The 18,816-nt window shown below is 41.0% G+C and overlaps 1 protein-coding gene across 1 annotated transcript in view; it reads left to right on the forward strand.

Annotated features, from left to right (window-relative positions):
- Nwd2 (NACHT and WD repeat domain containing 2) overlaps positions 1-18,816 on the forward strand; it is a 162,634-nt gene that overhangs the window by 96,697 nt on the left and 47,121 nt on the right. Inside the window, exon 3 of the mRNA XM_021163584.3 lies at positions 353-469. Within this exon, the coding sequence (XP_021019243.1) occupies positions 353-469 (117 nt within the window). The remainder of the gene's footprint in view (positions 1-352; positions 470-18,816) is intronic.

Below are 18,816 nucleotides of genomic sequence, written 5' to 3' on the forward strand. Positions count from 1 at the left end.
TATCCCAGACACATTCATTTTTGCTAGTTTAATGTAATTAAAAGCTACACTCCAGAACCTTTCAACATTTAGCATTTCCTTTTCTCTGGGCCTCTGTGATTCCTACATCAGAAACAAAATAAGAAATTCAGTGCTCATTCCCAAATCATCATGGGGTTACATGACTCTTTAGACAGAATTGAAAATCAGTGCTCACCCACCCACACACACGCCCCTCTACCAACCGAGCGCATGCTGCAGAGAGAAAAGTGGACAGTCACAGTAACTTGGCATTGTGAACCAGACTGGAGGCCACAGGTAAATTTAACTTCCCTGCAGGGGGATTAATGCTGCTTCGTCCATTTGTCCGCAGGTCATAGATCTGTACTGGGGAATTGAGGAAGATGAATGGGACAGCCCTGAGCTGCAGAAGATGCGCATGAAGTTGCTGGAGGAATGCTTGAAAACTTCTGCAGGTCCATGCTTTGTTGTGGGTATAAAAACACTAATGCTTTCTATTCTGTCTCGAGAATGTGAAAATTTGTGCTCCTCGGTGGGGCTTAGGTTTGTGGGGTTTATTTTGTTGTTGTTGTTGGTGGTGGTGGTGGTAGTTGGTTGGTTGGTTGGTTTCTGTTTGTTCCAAGAGAAAGCTTTAATTATTTATTTTAAAGAATTTTTAACTGGTTTCTTACCCACACATGTAAAAGAAAAAAAATCTCCTGCTTTTCACAAGAAATGCTAAAAATTAATGGTGAAAGTTCTGAAATGTTCACGGCTAGAATGACTGGAGTTGGGCTGGAGAGATAGCTCAGTGGTTAAGAGCACTGACTGGTCTTCCAGATGTCCCGAGTTCAATTCCCAGCAACCACATGATGGCTCACAACCATCTGTAATGGAATCCAATGCCCTCTTCTGGTGTGTCTGAAAAGAGCAACAGTGTACTCATATATAAAATAGAATGACTGGAGTTGACCAGTTATCCAGCATGCAGTCAGCAATAAGGATGGCTCTCTCAGTCCTGCCGTAACTAACAAAGCTTCCCTCATCCAGCTGCATGACTTACTCCATCACAGTATCTTTTTATTCCCCTAGTATTTCTTTAAATACATTGGCATTTCTTTAAATACAATGGCTAGAAGATTTCATAAAGTCAACCAAACATACTAGTCAAACCCAACAGGAAACAGTACCTCTTGAGTTTGTATCTAAGGTGATTTCCAGAGTGAGGCTTACTATAAGCGTCAAACATGTCAACACGGTCTTTTCAAGAAGAACCTTAGCTAGGTATGCTATTCTGAAAGTGGCATCCTCCTCTATAAGCACAGTGGCAACTGTGTAAGGGGATCAGTTCTGTAGTGGGTGAATGTGTAAAGTCACTTCCATACCTGGCATAACAAAGCCATACCATGAATCCAAACCATTTCTAGCCATCCATGGGAGCTGAAGCAGAGGATGCTCTGAGGCATGACCATCATGGTGGGCATGAGTATGGCAGCAAGAAGGCAGACTGCACTGGAGAAGTAACTGGGAGCTTATACATTGAGATGACAACTCCAAGGCAGAGTGACAGCTTAATATAGAATGAATGGAGTTTTGAAACTTCAAAGAGCATAACTATGCTGGAGGTGGGGGAAGTGACATACTTCCTCCATCAAGGCTATACCCCCTTCAAAAAGCCACACCTCTCCAAAATGCCATACCTTTTAATCCTTCCCAAATAACTCCACTAACTGAGACCAAGCATTCAAATATATGAGTCTATGAGGACCATTCTCACTCAAACCACCACATTAGCATATTTATATAAGAGAGTTTTTAATTTTAGTTTGTTTATCCATACTCACTCAAATACACATACTAGATCCTGCAACAGTGATTTCAGACCTGACTGGCTGGTGGGAAAGTTCTTACCAAAAACTATGAATTGAATCAAGGTCTGTATGTTCCAGGGACTATTGTTAGTGTTGGGTACATACCAGAGTAGTGCCATCTGGGTAGTCTGGATTCAAACTTAGCAATGAGCTAAGACGATAAATTTCCCCACGCTCTTGAAGCTTGTATCCTTATGTGGTTAGAAGTGGACAGGGACAAGCAAGAAAACTAAATAAAATAATACATCAGATAGTGATCAGCACAATGAAGGAAATATTCAGAAAGAGGAGAGATTATGGTATTGATGGGTTACTGTGAAAGGTAAAAGGAATGAGAAGAGAAAGGGGTGAGAAAGAACCAGGTAGATATTGTAGATCAGAGATCTTCAAGGAGTGGATGCTCGGGCATGTCCTTAGCATGATCAGGGCACAGCAAACAGGCCACTGTACCTGGAAGAGTGGGAGCAAAGGTGGAAGATATAGGAATGAGAGATGCCTCTTCAACCTTTAGAATTTGTTTTTTAAAATGTTGCACGTCATTGTGCTCAATATAATTAGGAACAGTCAATCTTGTAAAGAAAACTGTATTAGGAGAATAAGTATTTCACTTCTACTCTGAGTGACAAAGGAAGTCAAAGAAGTGTGTTGAACAACAGGGAAAAAAATGATCCTACTAATCTCTTAAGAACCATCTTGCTGTGAGTCCAGAGTGGAGCTGGGACACACAGACCTTAGAGAGTGCTGCAGTAATACACAAGAAAAACATACCTGGTTTAGGGATTTGCAGAATAGATGTATGATAACAGTGTCCTACGTTTGGGGGAAAAGTCTGGCTGGAGTGTATCACCAACTACACCGTTGTTGTAGTTTGAATGAGAAGTGCCCCCCAAAGGCTCCCATGGTCCCCAGTTGGTTGTGCTGTTTGGGGTTGTCATTGAACTCTTAGGAGGTGAAGGCTTACTAAAGGAAATACGTTTCACGAGGTTCAAGCTTTGAGGGTTTACAGCCTTGGCCAACTTCCAGGTCACTGCTTCAGTGTGTGTGGTTAAGATGAAAGCCCACAGCTTCCTCCTTCTACTGTCATGCCTGCTACCCACTGCCATGATTCCCCACTGTGATATTTTCGTCTTTCTGTAACTAGACATCAAAGTAGACTCTTCCTTCTGTAAGTTGCTTTTGGTCATGGTGTTTTACAACAATAGTAAAGTACCTAATATAGATATCCTCAAAGTAAATAACATAAAATAATGCACTAAAGCAGGGGAGATGGGAGAGAAATTCAAACCCTGAAACACAGGTCTGGTCAAATCCCTTCACTCTCAGGAGGCTAGATTTGAGAAGTCCACCACTGTATATGCCTCATGACAACTCAAGTGTCATGTTCCCAGCAGCTCTGTCTAAATCCAGCCTACGAAATTCAGAAATAGCAGACATTCACCCCATTTCATAAAACTCTAGAATACTATTTATGCCTAAACCAAAATGACTTGTAGCTATTAATCTCAATAACTTGTTAGTGAGAGAATGAATAATTTAAAGACTGGAAGTGTAGCGTAGCTGGTTCTGGAGTAAAGGTTGACTGGCAGGACATCATCAACAACTTACCAGGGTCTGAACCAATCATTTACCCTTCCTTCATCCCCTTGTTACACACTTAACCTCATAGCAGCCGTGAGAAAGCCCCGCAGTTAGGTAAAGAATAATTTACCCTAATGATCCTAAATTACACAAGGCTAGCCTTGGTGTTCATAGGAGAGAGTACATCTCGTTGCTTTCCCTGTTGTAACTATGGTCACTACAATGGCAACAGCTCACTTGTGTCACTCATGAGCGACAGCCTCCTTGCCTTGTACTTCTTTTAGATATTTCCACAAATGCTGGTGCCCCTGTGGGATACAAAGCTTCACATGATAGTTGTTTGAGTGCTAAAGACTTTGGCAGGAACATTTGCCATTGCTGAATGAAGACAGATACTAACTTACGTTAAATACAGAAAAATCCAAGGCAAGGCAAAGTTTTCATTTGAAACAGGCAGGAGTCCCAGAGGGCAGTGGAGTGAAACATTAAATGTGCTTGTCTCTTTACATTTTATGTTCATTGACATGCAGGCTATGCGGCTAATAGTAGATAGTTATTTTTTACAGGTTTTTATTACAAAGAGTGCGAGAGGCTAGAATTGGGGTGCTGATCCTGACCACAGAGATTAACTCAGGAGACACAGTAGAGAATAGATATCAGTGCTGAAGCAGATGAAATTTGCGTAACGAGTAAAGGGGGAAACAGCTCCCAAAGCCTCATGGTTTGATTTCTGGCTGAGACAGGTGTGCAGAGGCCTCACTATGCTTGGTTATCTTCATAAAAATGGGGAGATAATAACAGACAGAACCAACTTCAAAGTTTTATTATGAGTCTCAATCTTCTAATACATATCTGAGTTTTTGTAAGGTATAAAGTTTTACAGTCTCTATTATCCAACTGTGATTTTATGTAAATTAAACATTATGTCATACTGAACATTTTTCTCTTTAAAGATATTACTGATAAAATACATTTTTATTACCATGCTGAGTGTGTAGTAAACAAGGTCCATGTTTAATCATTACATCATAAAAACAAATAAATAAATTAAATAAATAAATAAATAAAACAAAATTTATATAGGAAAAAGCAAGAATGGCAATGAAATTATATCAAATTAAAAGTTTCTGCACAGCAAAAGAAAATAATTCAGAAAAGAGACTATTACAGAATAGGAGAAATACAGTTCCCTGCTATTAATCTGATACAGGATTATCAATCAGAATTTGGTTCAAAAATAAAGATAACTCCAATAAAATATTAAATGATATGTCTTAAAAGAAAATGTTCCCATGAGTAATAAATATATAAAATGTTTAATATTTTATACACCCATGAGTACAAATCAAGTCTACAATAAAATTTCATTATTTCAGTTAAAATGTCTCTTACCAGACGTAAATGTAAAAATTACCAAACCTGTTGAAAGCAATCTACAGATTCAATGCAATCCCCATCAAAATTCCAACTCAATTCTTCACTGAGTTAGAACTAACCAGTACCCCGGAGCTCTTGTCTCTCTCTAGCTGCATATGTATCAAAAGATGGCCTAGTCGGCCATCACTGCAAAGAGAGGCCCATTGGACTTGCAAACTTTATATGCCCCAGTACAGGGGAACTCCAGGGCCAAATAGGGGGAGTGGGTGGGTAGGGGATTGGGGGGGTGGGTATGGGGGACTTTTGGGATAGCATTGAAAATGTAAATGAGGAAAATACCTAATAAAAAATAAATTAAAAAAAAAGAAAGGGCAATTTGCAAATTCATCTGGAATAAGAAAAAACCTAGAATAGCAAAAACTCTTCTCAAGGATAAAAGAACCTCTGGTGGAATCACCATGCCTGACCTCAAGCTGTACAACAGAGCAAATGTGGTAAACACTGCATGGTACTGGTACAGCAACATACAGGTAGATCAATGAAATAGAATTGAATGCCCAGAAATGAATCCATATACCTATGGTCACTTGATCTTTGACAAGGGAGCTAAAACCATCCAGTGGAAAAAAAGACAGCATTTTCAACAAATGGTATTGGCACAACTGGAGGTTATCATGTAGAAGAATGCAAATTGATCCATTCTTACCTCCTTGTACAAAGCTCAAGTCTAAGGGGATCAAAGAACTCCACATAAAATCAGAGACATTGAAATTTATAGAGGAGAAAGTGGGGGAAAGCCTTGAAGATATGGGCACAGGGGAAAAATTCCTCAAGAGAACAGCAATGGCTTGTGCTGTAAGATCAAGAATCGACAAATGGGGCATCATAAAATTGCAAAGCTTCTGTAAGGCAAGATAGACTGTCAATAAGACAAAAAGGCCACCAACGGATTGGGAAAGGATTTTTACCAATCCTATATCTGATAGGAGACTAATATCTGATATATACAAAGAGCTCAAGAAGTTGGACTCCAGAAATTCAAATAACCCCATTAAAAAATGGGGCTCAGAGCTAAACAAATGCTCAACTGAGGAATACCAAAGGGCTGAGAAGCACCTGAAAAAAAAAAATGTTCAACATCTTTAATCATCAGGGAAATGCAAATCAAAACAACCTTGAGATTCCACCTCACACCAGTCAGAATGGCTAAGATCAAAAATTCAGGTGACAGCAGATGCTGGCGAGGATGTGGAGAAAGAAGGACACTCCTCCATTAATGGTGGGATTGCAAGCTTGTACAACCACTCTGAAAATCAGTCTGGCCGTTCCTCAGAAAATTGGACATAGTACTACCAGAAGATCCAGCAATACCTCTCCTGGGCATATACCCAGAAGATGTTCCAACTGGTAATGAGGACATATGCTCCACTGTGTTCATAGCAGCCTTATTTATAATAGCCAGAAGCTGGAAAGAACCCAGATGTCCCTCAACAGAGGAATGGATACAGAAAATGTGGTACATTTACACAATGGAGTACAACTCAGCTATTAAAAACAATGAATTTATGAAATTCCTGGGCAAATGGATGTATCTGGAGGATATCATCCTGAGTGAGGTGACCCAATCACAAAAGAAGTCACTTGATCTGCACTCACTGATAAGTGGATATTAGCCCAGAAACTTAGAATATGAAGATACAATTTGTAAAACACAACAAAATCAAGAAGAAGAAAGACCAACATGTGGATACTTCATTCCTCCTTAGAATAGGAAACAAAATACCCATAGAAGGAGTTACAGAGACAATGTTTGGAGCTAAGATGAAAGGATGGACCATCCAGAGACTACCCCACCTGTGGATCCTTCCCATAATCAGCCACCAAATGCAGACACTATTGCATATGCCAGCAAGATTTTGCTGAAAGGACCCTGATATAACTGTCTCTTGTGAGGCTTTGCCAGTGCCTGGCAAATACAGAAGTGGATGCTCACAGTCATCTATTGGATGGAACACAGGGCTCCCAGTGGAGGAGCTAGAGAAAGTACCTAAGGACCTGAAGGGGTCTGCAACCCTATAGGTGGAACAACAATATGAACTAATCAGTACCCCCAGAGCTCGTGTCTCTAGCTGCATATGTAGCAGAAGATGACCTAGTTGGCCATCACTGGAAAGAGAGGCCCCTTGGTCTTGCAAACTTTATCTGCCTCAGTACAGGGGAACACCAGGGCCAGGAAGTGGATGAGTAGGGGAACAGGTTGGGGGGAGGGTATAGGATACTTTTGGGATAGCATTTGAAATGTAAATAAAGAAAATATCTAATAAAAAAATCAAAAAAAAATTATCAAAGCTGGCATCGGCATGGAGGGGAAGGAACATTAATCATCGTTGGTGGAAAAACAAGTCGGTCCAGCTACTTTGGAAAACAGCAAGGGAGATCAATTACAGATTCCGGAGAGGAGGATTCTTAACTTCAGACAGAGCTTCCATAGCATCTGGCCTTTCTTGGATAAACACCTACCTGAAGAAGACTCCACCTATAAAAGACATACTTACTAAAGTGAGGTGACTCAGTCTGTCATCAAAGCTCTTGCTGCCCAAGCCTGACTGCACAGTGTTGTCCCCTGGCATGCGTGTACCCACTTACATATATCAAGCCCGTGGACATACAATGGACTATTTGTTGTAGTAGTTTTCTTAATCTCAATCCGGGGTTTCTATCTGCCTTTAATCATTCAGTTCTCAGATAAAAGACACAAAGCTTCTATATTTATGGTAAGCCTTTGAAACACTAGTGCTGGACAGATATCTACCCTCTCTGCTTTTATGTCGACTTCCCTGCCAATAACCCTGATATATGACCTGCCATATTCCATCTGGGATGCTCTTGCTCACACTGGCCACCTTCGTGGCTAATTCTCATAATCATTTATCCCATGGTGTCTCTCTTCTCTCCAACTTTTCTCTCTTCTCTTGTGGTCTTTCTCAGACCCCAAGCCCAAGAACTGAAACCCCACCTACCTCTCTTCTACCCAGCTATAGGCTGTCAGCATCTTTATTCAACCAATAATTTTAAATTAAAGGGCAAGGTCACATAGCTTCTCGTTCTGAGGGCAACCAGACATTGGGGACCAGTATTTACATTATAATACATAGTAAAACAAACATCAACAACTATTATTCAGTCACACAGAAGAATAGGAATCTCGCCAGTTGCACCAAGCTGAGTAAACGCACTGGGTATTATATTAAGTAAACTAAGCTAAATGCACAAAACCAAACCTCGCTTGTTTTTGTTCACAAAATAATTTTAAAATACAAGGAAAGGGGGTGGGGAAGAGCACTTGAAAGGGTACATTATTGCTCTTGAAGAAGAAAAAAAATAGGAGAAGAGCATGAAAGAATAGATGATATAATTATCTTACTATGTATGCATGTGTGGAAACATCACAGTAACATCCATCAATTTATAGTTCACATATGTAAATTATCATCATGAAAATCTGGCTCATCACGTTGTGTCAGGATGTCTCGACAGGTGAATGCCGTTGTCTTCGACCTGCATTTGACTCCCAGAAGCCACATGGTAGAAGGAGATATCCATCTCCTGAAAGTTGCCCTGTGTCCCCACATACCAGCTACAATGTACACATACACAATAAACAAATGGGGTTGCTGGGGTATAGTTCATTCTTAAATTGTAAAATATATGTAACATATTACTTTGCTCAGCGTAATTTCACTGGATTCTTTTAAATTTATTTATTTTAAGCTGCCCATCAAGCCCCATAGAGCCTCCTGTTCCTATGTACCAGGAGTGAGATGCCCAGTGTGTTATCACCACACCCTGTGTGATGGTCCATTTTGTGTCACCCTGACCCAAGCCGTAGTCATGTCAAGTGAGGGAACCTCAGTTGAAAAAATGCCCCGCCAGATCGGTCTGCAGGCACAGATGTGGTACATTTTCCTGACTGATGGTTAAGGTGGGAGGGCCCTGCTCACCTTGGGCAGTGCCATCCCTAGACTGCTGGTCTTAGGTGCTATAAGAAAGCCGGTTGAGTAAACTTGGAGGGGCAATCCAATAAGCAGCACACCTCCATGGCCTCTGTTTCTGTCCCTGCCTCCAGGTTTCTGGCATGCTATGGTGCATATGGACTGTTGCCTGGAAATTTAAGACAAAATAAAACCCTTTTGTCTCCACCTTGTTTTGGTATGTGGTGTTTATCACAATAGAAGCCCTGAGACACCCAACTTTTATGTGGGTTCTGGAGTCATACCCGTTGCCTCATATTTCCACAGCAGACACTTATCAATTTAGCTATCTCAGCTTCCACACAACCTCTCTCTCTCTCTCTCTCTCTCTCTCTCTCTCTCTCTCTCTCTCTCTGTGTGTGTGTGTGTGTCTGTGTCTGTGTGTGTGTGTGTGTGTCTGTGTGTGTGTCTGTGTGTGTGTCTGTGTCTGTGTGTGTACACTTATTTATGGGTCCACATGTGTGCAGGTGTGAGTGCACACAGAAACCTGAACAAGGCTGCTGCCATGAATCTTTCATTATCCCTATCCACCTTATTCTTTGAAATGCCATCTTTTGACTGAACCCAAGATTACAGGTAGGCCTCTGTACTGGCTGGTTCTGTGTGTCAACTTGATACAAGCTGGAGTTATCACAGAGAAAGGAGCCTCCCTTGAGGAAATGCCTCCATTAGGGATCAAAAGGGAGAGGACCCATCGTGGGTGGTGCAAACCCTGGGCTGGTAGTCTTGGGTTCTATAAGAAAGCCAGCTGAGCAAGCCAGGGGAGACAATTCAGTAAGCAGCACTCCTCCATGGCTTCTGCATCACCTCCTGTCTCCAAGTTCCTTCCCTGTGTGAATTCCAGTCCTGACTTCCTTTGGTGATGAACAGCAATGTGGAAGTGTAAGCTGAGTAAACCTTTGCCTCCCCAACTTGCTTCTTGGTCATGATGCTTGTGCAGGAATAGAAACCCTGACTAACACAACCTCCATGGCTAGCATTTGCATGGGATCTGAATATTCAAATTCCATACTTCATGCTTACTAGACATGATTAATGGGCCATTTTCCTAGTCCTAACCAAAGTCTCTTGAACACCAAAGCCCACATCTTCCTACTCCAAGTTCCTAACGACTTAATGAGACTCTGTTTAGGTTCATAGCCCACGTCCACTTCCAGCAATCTGCTGCTTCTTCCTCTACAGATGTGTAGGAAGTTTATCATACTGTCCTGTCCTGGCTGCCTCCATGGTTCTCTCCCAGATAATTGGATGATTCAGACAAAATATCAGTCATCAGAAAAAAAATACCTTTCTCTAGTAGAAATTGAAGCTATGTTGAACATGGCTTTATTAAGATTGTTTAAGTCAACTATTACGTTTCATAATAAACTTGGATGTTCCCATATAATTTCCCTGGACAGAGAAACCTGAAGCCTCAAAAACCTGTACTAGATACTGCCAGAAACTCAAATTACAAAAACATAGTGAAGATTTCTTATCTATGCCATGCCCCCCCCAGTACTTCCCTGGTATCTCCTTGATATACATAAGTCAACAAACCAGAGATCTATATATGATTCTAGAAAAACTGCAGTTGGTCATGCCACAAGACCCTGCCAAGTTCTCTGATTGAAAAGTCAGTAGTTTACTACTTAAGTCCTCTTAGGCACTGGCTAAATGAGGAGGGGACATGCAAGAAAGTTAGTAGAATAATGCAGTTTTACACTAATGCTATAATAAAAAGTGGAGATAAATAAAATGATTTCTGACTCCGTAATTCAGAGGATTCCCTGGAGGAACCAGTCCTTGCTGTGATACTGAAAAGTTTCAGAGCAAAGTCCAGATGTGGAACGGAAGAAAGGAGGTATTAACTCTCCAGAGGCCAGAAGTTTCTGGATCAGGGCAGAATACATAGCACTTTGGAACATGAGGCAAGAAACATAGCTTCAGGCCACTTGCCAGGTATTGGTTATTTTTCTGTTGTTCCGATAAAACCCTGTGATCGAAGCAATTTACAGAAGAAAGAATTTATTGGGCTTAGGCTCCAGAGAGATAAAGTCATTTATGGCAGGAAGTCATTACAGGAAGCGGCAGGCAAGGCAGCAGAGATCACACCCTCCAGCAGCAAACAAGAAGCAGAAAGAGAGAACCAAGAGTAGGGAGGGTGAGGCTATGAACTCTCAAAGCCCACTCCCAGTGACATACTTCCTTCAGCAAGGCCACACCTCCTAAGTCTTTCCTGACAGTGCCACCTATTGGGGACTAAGAATTCTAATGCCTGAGCCTATAGGGACACACTGGCACACCTCCTAAAGAAATTTCAGCATCAATTAGTGAGCAGTTCAGAGGATATTGGTAAAGTACAGAAACTGGAGGCGAAGGTCTTAACGGGGAACGGGACTAATGCCCTAAGCCAAGGAGAAGATCTAGTGGAATGGCATGAGCTGAAATAGAGAGGCAGGCACAGAGACAACCAGTGAGAATTTAAATCTGGGATTGAGAAGCTAAGGATGAGTCGGGGTGACCATGCCTTGGTGATTAGCATGTCCCATCATCACGAGGCTCGAAACCACACCACAGCATGTGTGATGCTGTACGTTGCCATTGAAAATGTGTACAATATGATCATTTGCTGAAAGTGAAGTCTATATTATCTGGCATGACGCATACATAGGATTCCTTACGGCGCACACAGCGTTCTCTTCATAATTCTCTGGAGTGAGAGGGAAGTGAGACTGCACTTTAGAACCCTGCTCCCTCCCCTCTAGTTCCGGTTCATGGTTTGGGTCCTTTCCCTTTGATTCCTGTTGTACTTGCTTTCTTATAGCTGTGGTAAAGCTCCTGACAGAAACAACATAAAGATGGGAGGGTTTCTTCTAACTTGCTCTTTGAGAAGAAATATTCTGTCATGGCAGGGGAAGACATGACAGGGTAAACGTGTAGTAGCTGCAGTTGCTCATCGTGTGTGTCTGCAATGGGAAAGCCATTCGTCTCGAATGCTGGACCTCTGCTGGTTTCCTCGTGAAGTATAAAGCCCATGGAGCATTGCTAATGCAGCCTGTGGATTGGCCTATTGTTCTTTTTATTTCCATTTTACTCAGTTCAGGATGCTGATTCATGAGATGCTCCCCATTCAGGGTGGATCTCTCTTCCTCAAGACATGCCCAGAGGTGTATCTCCTCGGTGATCCTATAGCCCACGGAGTTGACAATGACAGCAGAGCTCTATGTGTACTTATCATTTCTCTGTGGGATTATGGATGCTCAGGAGGGATTATATCTCTGTCTTTTATTCCCCAGGCCAGGAATGTCAAACCACATTAGACACATAGAACTGTTGGACTAGGTACAGTATTGGTTTTCACTGTTCTTCTTTAAAAACTCTTCTTTAAAGAAATAGTTTTGTGCATCTACACTAGGGGGGTTCAGTGTGAAGAAAATGCTGAAGATGGATATCAGAGCAAGCACCTTCATCCCAGGAAGTGTGTGCAGACAGGGGGTAGGGCTTGTGAGACTTCCCTGTTCTACAGCCCTTTATTTACACCCAAAGAGCTAAGAGTCCATTTTTTTTAACTTTTTCCAATTTTTTATTAGGCATTTTCTTCATTTACATTTCAAATACTATCCAGAAAGTCCCTTATACCCTCCCCCCACCCTGCTCCCCTACCAGTCCCACTTCTTGGCCCTGGTGGTCCCCTATACTGGGGCATATAAAGTTTGCAAGACCAAGGGGCCTCTCTTCCCAATGATGGCTGACTAGGCCATCTTCTGAGACATATGCAGCTAGAGACATGAGCTCTGGGGGTACTGGTTAGTTCATATTGTTGTTCCACCTATAGTGTTGCAGACCCCTTCAGATCCTTGGGTACTGTCTCTAGCTCCTCCACTGGGGGCCCTGTGTACCATCCAATAGCTGGTTGTGAGCATCCACTTCTGTGTTTGCCAGGCACTGGCATAGCCTCACAAGAGACAGCTATATCACGGTCCTTTCAGTAAAATCTTGCTGGCGTATGCAATAGTGTCTGCATTTGGTGGCTGATTATGGGATGGATCCCGGGTGGGGCAGACTCTGGATGGTCTATCCTTTCGTCTCGGCTCCAAACTTTGTCTCTGTAACTCCTTCCATGGTTGTTTTGTTCGCCCCTTATAAGAAGTCCCTCTTATCTTTCTGATTCTTTTCTTACTTCTTTCACTAGCAAGCTGGTTGTGCAGATGTAACTGTAGAAATGCAAATGGATCCCCACTTCTTTCTAGATTCAGTGTGAGATGTCCTGAGGCACCTGCACAGCCACTCTGCAGATCCAAACTGAACAGTTCAAGGCAATTTGAATTTTTGAATATTTCTAATTTCTTACCCCAAATTACACCAGGCTCATAGGTTTTTATCAGCCTTCAAAGAGGTAGCTGAATAAGCATTTGGAAGAGTCTGGATTATGTTCATGTGAAAAATAGACATTAATTGGCTCCCAACTTGAATCAGTTATAAATACAGAGGTGACCCTGATTAACCAACAGCAGGGAAGCAATTGTATCTTAATTGACTGTGGCAGTCTCCGTGAAGCACTGGACTCAGCTTCCTCCATAATGTAGAGGATGAGATAAGCTTTAAGGGAGTCTCTACTAGTCATCGCATCTCTCTCCATACCTCATTTCTTCAAGACAGGAGGGATAATGAGCCCAAAGCCTGACTATAAAAATTTCAAACTAACTTTAGTTTTAACTTAGTTTTTATAACTACATTATCTGGAATGAACCCGCCACTGATTCAATTCAAGAGCTAACCCAGTTTAGTCCACCAGTCTTGAATAGTGGGCACTGTACAGTATAAGCCATACTCAAGGTCTTGATAACACACAGCTTTGTCTACATACCCACTACACAACATAGTAGAATAACCAGGAAGCCCAAATTTAGTAAAGACAAATGATCACACACACACACACACACACACACACACACACACACACACACTCACACACACACCGTTGCATTCAATAAGTACAGCTTTACTTTTTATTGATTTATTTTCTAATCTTCTCTGAAATATGACCAGTAGGCTAACTGGTTGATTTAATAAAGTTCCAAAACCAGAAGGCTATTCCCATGAATTTCATCTGACTCTGTACACAAGCCTGCCCTTATTCTAATTAACTCCGTTGAAGTTTCTCGGGAAGTTAATGAAAGAGTGGGCCTCCTTCATAACCCACGTCTAGGGTAGCATGAGGAAGCCCATGCTTCTGCAAGGTACCAAGCAGCTCCACTCACTTCTCCTTTTGATATCACAGAAGGATGGAAAGAATTTAGTGCTATTTGCTTCTTTGCTCCCGTAGATAAAATGTAAAGTTTATATTCAGTTTCTCTGATTTTCCCTACAGTTCAGAATAATATTGTATTAAAAGTTTTCTAAGGGAGAAGAAGTAAATTCTTACAATAGCAACGTTTTTGTACTTTAAAACTTTCCTTTTATGGTTAAATAGATTAGTAATCATGGTAGGATATTCACAAAGTAAGAAAAAATATTGCACATAAATTTTAGCAGACCAACAGGTCATTTCTGCCTCTTGAAATACTATGCATTTTAATAAGGCAATTAGGACTGTCATTATTATGTAGAGTATACTAAAATATGGAACTATGGAATCTTAAAACTGCTATTAGATTAAATTAAAATAAGTTTTGTCTGGATAATTGTCCATCTAAATAGCTTTTATCTATATCTTATTTTACTTAATACATTTATTATCTCTACCTCAACACTATATGAAAACTAGAGACACTTAATTCTCTGACTTATTCATCTAAAAGGAATGCCAAGTTTCTTATGTCTGAAGTTTTGAGGGTTTGTATATGTTTTTACATTTAAAAAAATGAATGGAACACTTATTTGGACTGTATTATGAATACTAATGTTGATTATTTATTCCAATAACTTTTGAACAAATTACTGTTGTAATAGCCAGCATTGAAATAAAGTAACTATGGGAGGGAAGGATTTCTGACTCTTGTCAATACACAGAGCTAATAAGAATTAGTTCAAGACATGAACCACCCAGGAACTATATATACTGCTGGGGTCTACTGAGTCATGTGCTATAATGTTACTTCTCAATTGATCTTCACTGAGATTTTGTTTTTGCTGGATTAAGATGCACTTATTTCAACATTTGGAGGTCTCTGAGTCAATGCACCTTGATTTTTTTCTTTTAAATGTAGGTGTGCGTACTAGTAACCCACATATACAGAATGGCTTCTCACATGCAAGTCAAGGCCAAAGATACAGAGACTAGACACCATGAGGTTTCTTGATATGCAGAAAGAAGTGGAAAATAAGAAACAATATAAACATAAAGGAAATGCGCACTTAGGATTGGCAGTTAATTCTACAGAAGAAAGAAAAATGCAATGGTCAGAAGCAGTAACCAAAGATACCACAACAGGGCCAGCAAGATGGCTTAGTGGTAGTGCTGTCTGCCACAGGATTTAGGACCTGAGTTCAGTCCCCGAGGCTTATGGTAGAAGATAACTGACTTCAACAAATAGTTTTCTGTTCTTCATATCACACACACACACACACACACCCTAATTTCTATAAAGGTGATTTTTAAGATACATAGAGGAAGGAATTTAGACAATTTTCCAATAATAATATAAAATGTCATTGAAGAGTCTACAAAAATAGAGGAAGTCATATAAGCAAAATCATAGGTAAAGGGTTGCTTAGACAAAGCTACAGAGATCACATCAATAACACATGGACCAATAACCATGCACCATGTATCTAAAATATATAAAATTTGAAACATACAGTAAGATAGCTTTGAAAATTATGAGAAAATACATCTAAAACTTCATGCTGACCAAGTTTCTAAGCCAAATGGTATAATTGCCTTTCTGGAAAAAAAAATGTTAATTATCAACTAATTGTTAGTTCAAGAAAATATGGATAAACTGATATTTGTTAAGACAGAAAATGGAGTGTCACCATAGCATAGCCCTGCAAATTTAGCTTCTGACTGTTTCCAAAATGTAAGCAAAGAGATTTTCTCCTGTACTTTCTTCATCTGTAAGTTGGGTACATAGTGCTTCATTGCTTTGTTGTCAATATGAAACGAGAAAGAGAGGCTGGAGGCTGGAGAGATGACCTAGCAGCTAGGAGTAAACACTGTTTTAACAATGGTGCCAGGTTCCTTCCATTGCTGGCACATATCACACAGCTCATAGCCACCTATAACTCCAGTTCCAGAGAGTCTGATGACTTCCAGCCTCTTCAGATACTTGCACATTTGTGGTGCACCTACACAGTTAATTTGTTAAATAAATAACTCAAAGGAATACAGAATGCACAAGAATCAGTCTCCAGGTACTGATGCTTCCAGATACAGCCCATGCTTGCCGTGCCACTTACCGGGAATCTACACAGGCTACCACCAGAGCTCTGTGTGTGCTTACCATGGTCCCATGAGGGATTAGGAACTCTCAGAAGGGATTATATTTCTGTGCTTTATCCCCAGGGGTAAGAATAAAGTCTGAATGGTATGAGATGGTCATGTCTGCTGTACTGGGCTGAATGTGAACTTATTCAACTTCCAGAAGACAATTTGTGATGTGAACTGGGACTCCATCATAGCCTCTAAAACATTGTCCTTTTCCTGATGCAGAATTTGCCCTGTTGTCTTACTTCAGATTTTTCTCATAGTAGCATTCAAATTTAGGTTATTATTTTTAAGTATTGCTTTTATTTACGTGTGTGTGTGTGTGTGTGTGTGTGTGTGTGTGTGTGTGTGTGTGTGTGTGTCACAGTGAGCATGTGGAAGTCAGAGGACAACTTTCAGAAGTCAGTTCTCTCCATTCACCATTTTGGTCCCAGGGATCAAACTCTAAACTCGGATCATCAGCCTTGGCAGAGCCCTTACCCACTGAGCCACCTTATCAGCCTATAGCAATTTATAAATGACATTTTCAGGGTTTGCGGGGGGGGGGTTCTTTTTTTGTAATCTCTCACATGGTTACAGAGAAAAATTTGGAGCTGGGCAGTGAGCCCCTGCAGATGAAATTCAGAGCTTCGTCAACATTCTTTATCAAATCTCACAAATGAGTTCAGACAGAAAATCCCTCTGGGGTAACCCAGAAATTAAGGGCCCAGAGGATGCCCATTCTCATCCAGCTTGAATTCAAAACTAGTTCAGAGGCAGATGCAGGAGTCAAGGAGGTGGAGAGTAAACTGCCACCTTGTTCATGATAAAGCTGTTGAGGAAAATGGCTCAGAACCTACCCCAATCTAAAGTACTAAATCAAAGAGAGAGAGTGACCTACACACACCCATCCTAGCCTCTCAGCCCTCCTTGAACCCCAGAGCTAGAAACCTGTAACTTATCCTGTATAGGATGTGAGCTAAATGGAACTTGTGCAGGGAGCAAGACCCAGAGCAAAGATGGCTGAAGGCGTATCTCATCCCTCTGTCAAACATCACCAGTCAGGTATCCATCTGCATGAATGGACAAAGGGAGAAGAGTAGGGGTTGCTCTGTGGAGTGCCTCCAGACAGGAACACCCAACTCACACCCATAGACTCAATCTCTATACCTGACAAGTTACCATGGAGATTTAGTGAGCTATATTTTGTCTTAATTTTCAAATAGACAAATGTGAAGTCATGTACCATGAACTTTAATATAACAAAAGAGGAAACACTGCCTCCCTGAACCTGGGACGGTTGAAGACTAAGGGCCATTTCTCTGTCAAAGTTTTCTCTTTTAGGTAGATGTGAGTGAATTTCTTCAGTGTTTAGCCTAATCCTGATTTCTTTCTTTTTCTAATGCTTATGGAACGAACTCTGTTAACTAAATTTGGGGCACATTTTTCTCCCAAACCAAATAATTGATTTTTTTTAAGATACCTCTCTAGATGTCATCGTGAGAGAACTCTCCTGGTAAAAAACAGAAGTTCTTGACAAGCCAGCAACTTCTCAAACAAGTTGCAAGCATCTCTCAGCTAAGAATTCCACCTGCGTGGCATTCTCCTATCAAGGAAGTGTGGTACCTGGGACTGGTTGCAACATTGTCCTGTCTGTCCACAGACCACATCCCAAGTCTGCCTTGTCTTAGGGTCCTGATCTCATAAGTTCTTTGAACAACAGCCTCAGCGAGTAAGAAAGCACTTGCATGCCACCGTACGGGTGTCTAACCCTTGAATTCGCTAAGCATCTTATGTTGCTTTCCCCCAAGTTTCCATATAAAATCCATCTACCCATATGACTCTAGCACATTCTATACTGACCCAACTTATCAAAATATGAATGTGTGTGACCTTCAAGCATTTTTTTAAGTATCTGAAGAATGTTTCTGGATTCTAGCATCCTTTGGAGGAGCAATTACAGTTTTTCTGCGATCTTGACTTCTGTTCAAGATTAGGTCTCATTGGCCCAGACCAACTTTTCTAATGGAACACTGGTTAAAGGTCTTCCTCGTACTGCCAAGATTCCTTTCAGGAGCAGGCACATCTTTACCTAGGTTCATATCCCGTGGTTCATTTCTGTCTCTTCTGGCCTTCAGAGATTTCACATCTATCATGATCTGTCTTCTAAGATCTCAGACTGTCTCTCATGGGCACCTTTCTTTTCCTGCAGGTGTGAGCCTTTGATACTCGATTTCAATCTTCCCCTACTCCTGATGCAGCTGTCAAATGAAAGCACATTCTTCAAAGCCCTTGAGTTTTTCCTTCAATGCCTGATTCCTAATGGCAGGACGTTGCATTTGACAATATTGTGGTGGATTTCACTCTAGCTCAGCACAAGAAGATGTATGCTATTCCAATACACATGTTTAGATTACCATTTGCAGTTAGCCTGTACCCTCTCCAGGGGTGAATGTTCAGATACAAAATTACACAAAACTCTACAGTTACAAGTTACTATGTTAATTTTATTTTCTGCTCTAAAAGTCATTCATGGATTCTGGACCAATCAAAAATAGCGTTGACTTCCTAGGCTTGGGACTGGGTCTAG

This window comes from Mus caroli, unplaced genomic scaffold, assembly GCF_978045245.1.
Source record: "Mus caroli unplaced genomic scaffold, Mus_caroli_1 scaffold_4, whole genome shotgun sequence".
NCBI classification, from domain to species: Eukaryota; Metazoa; Chordata; class Mammalia; order Rodentia; family Muridae; genus Mus; species Mus caroli.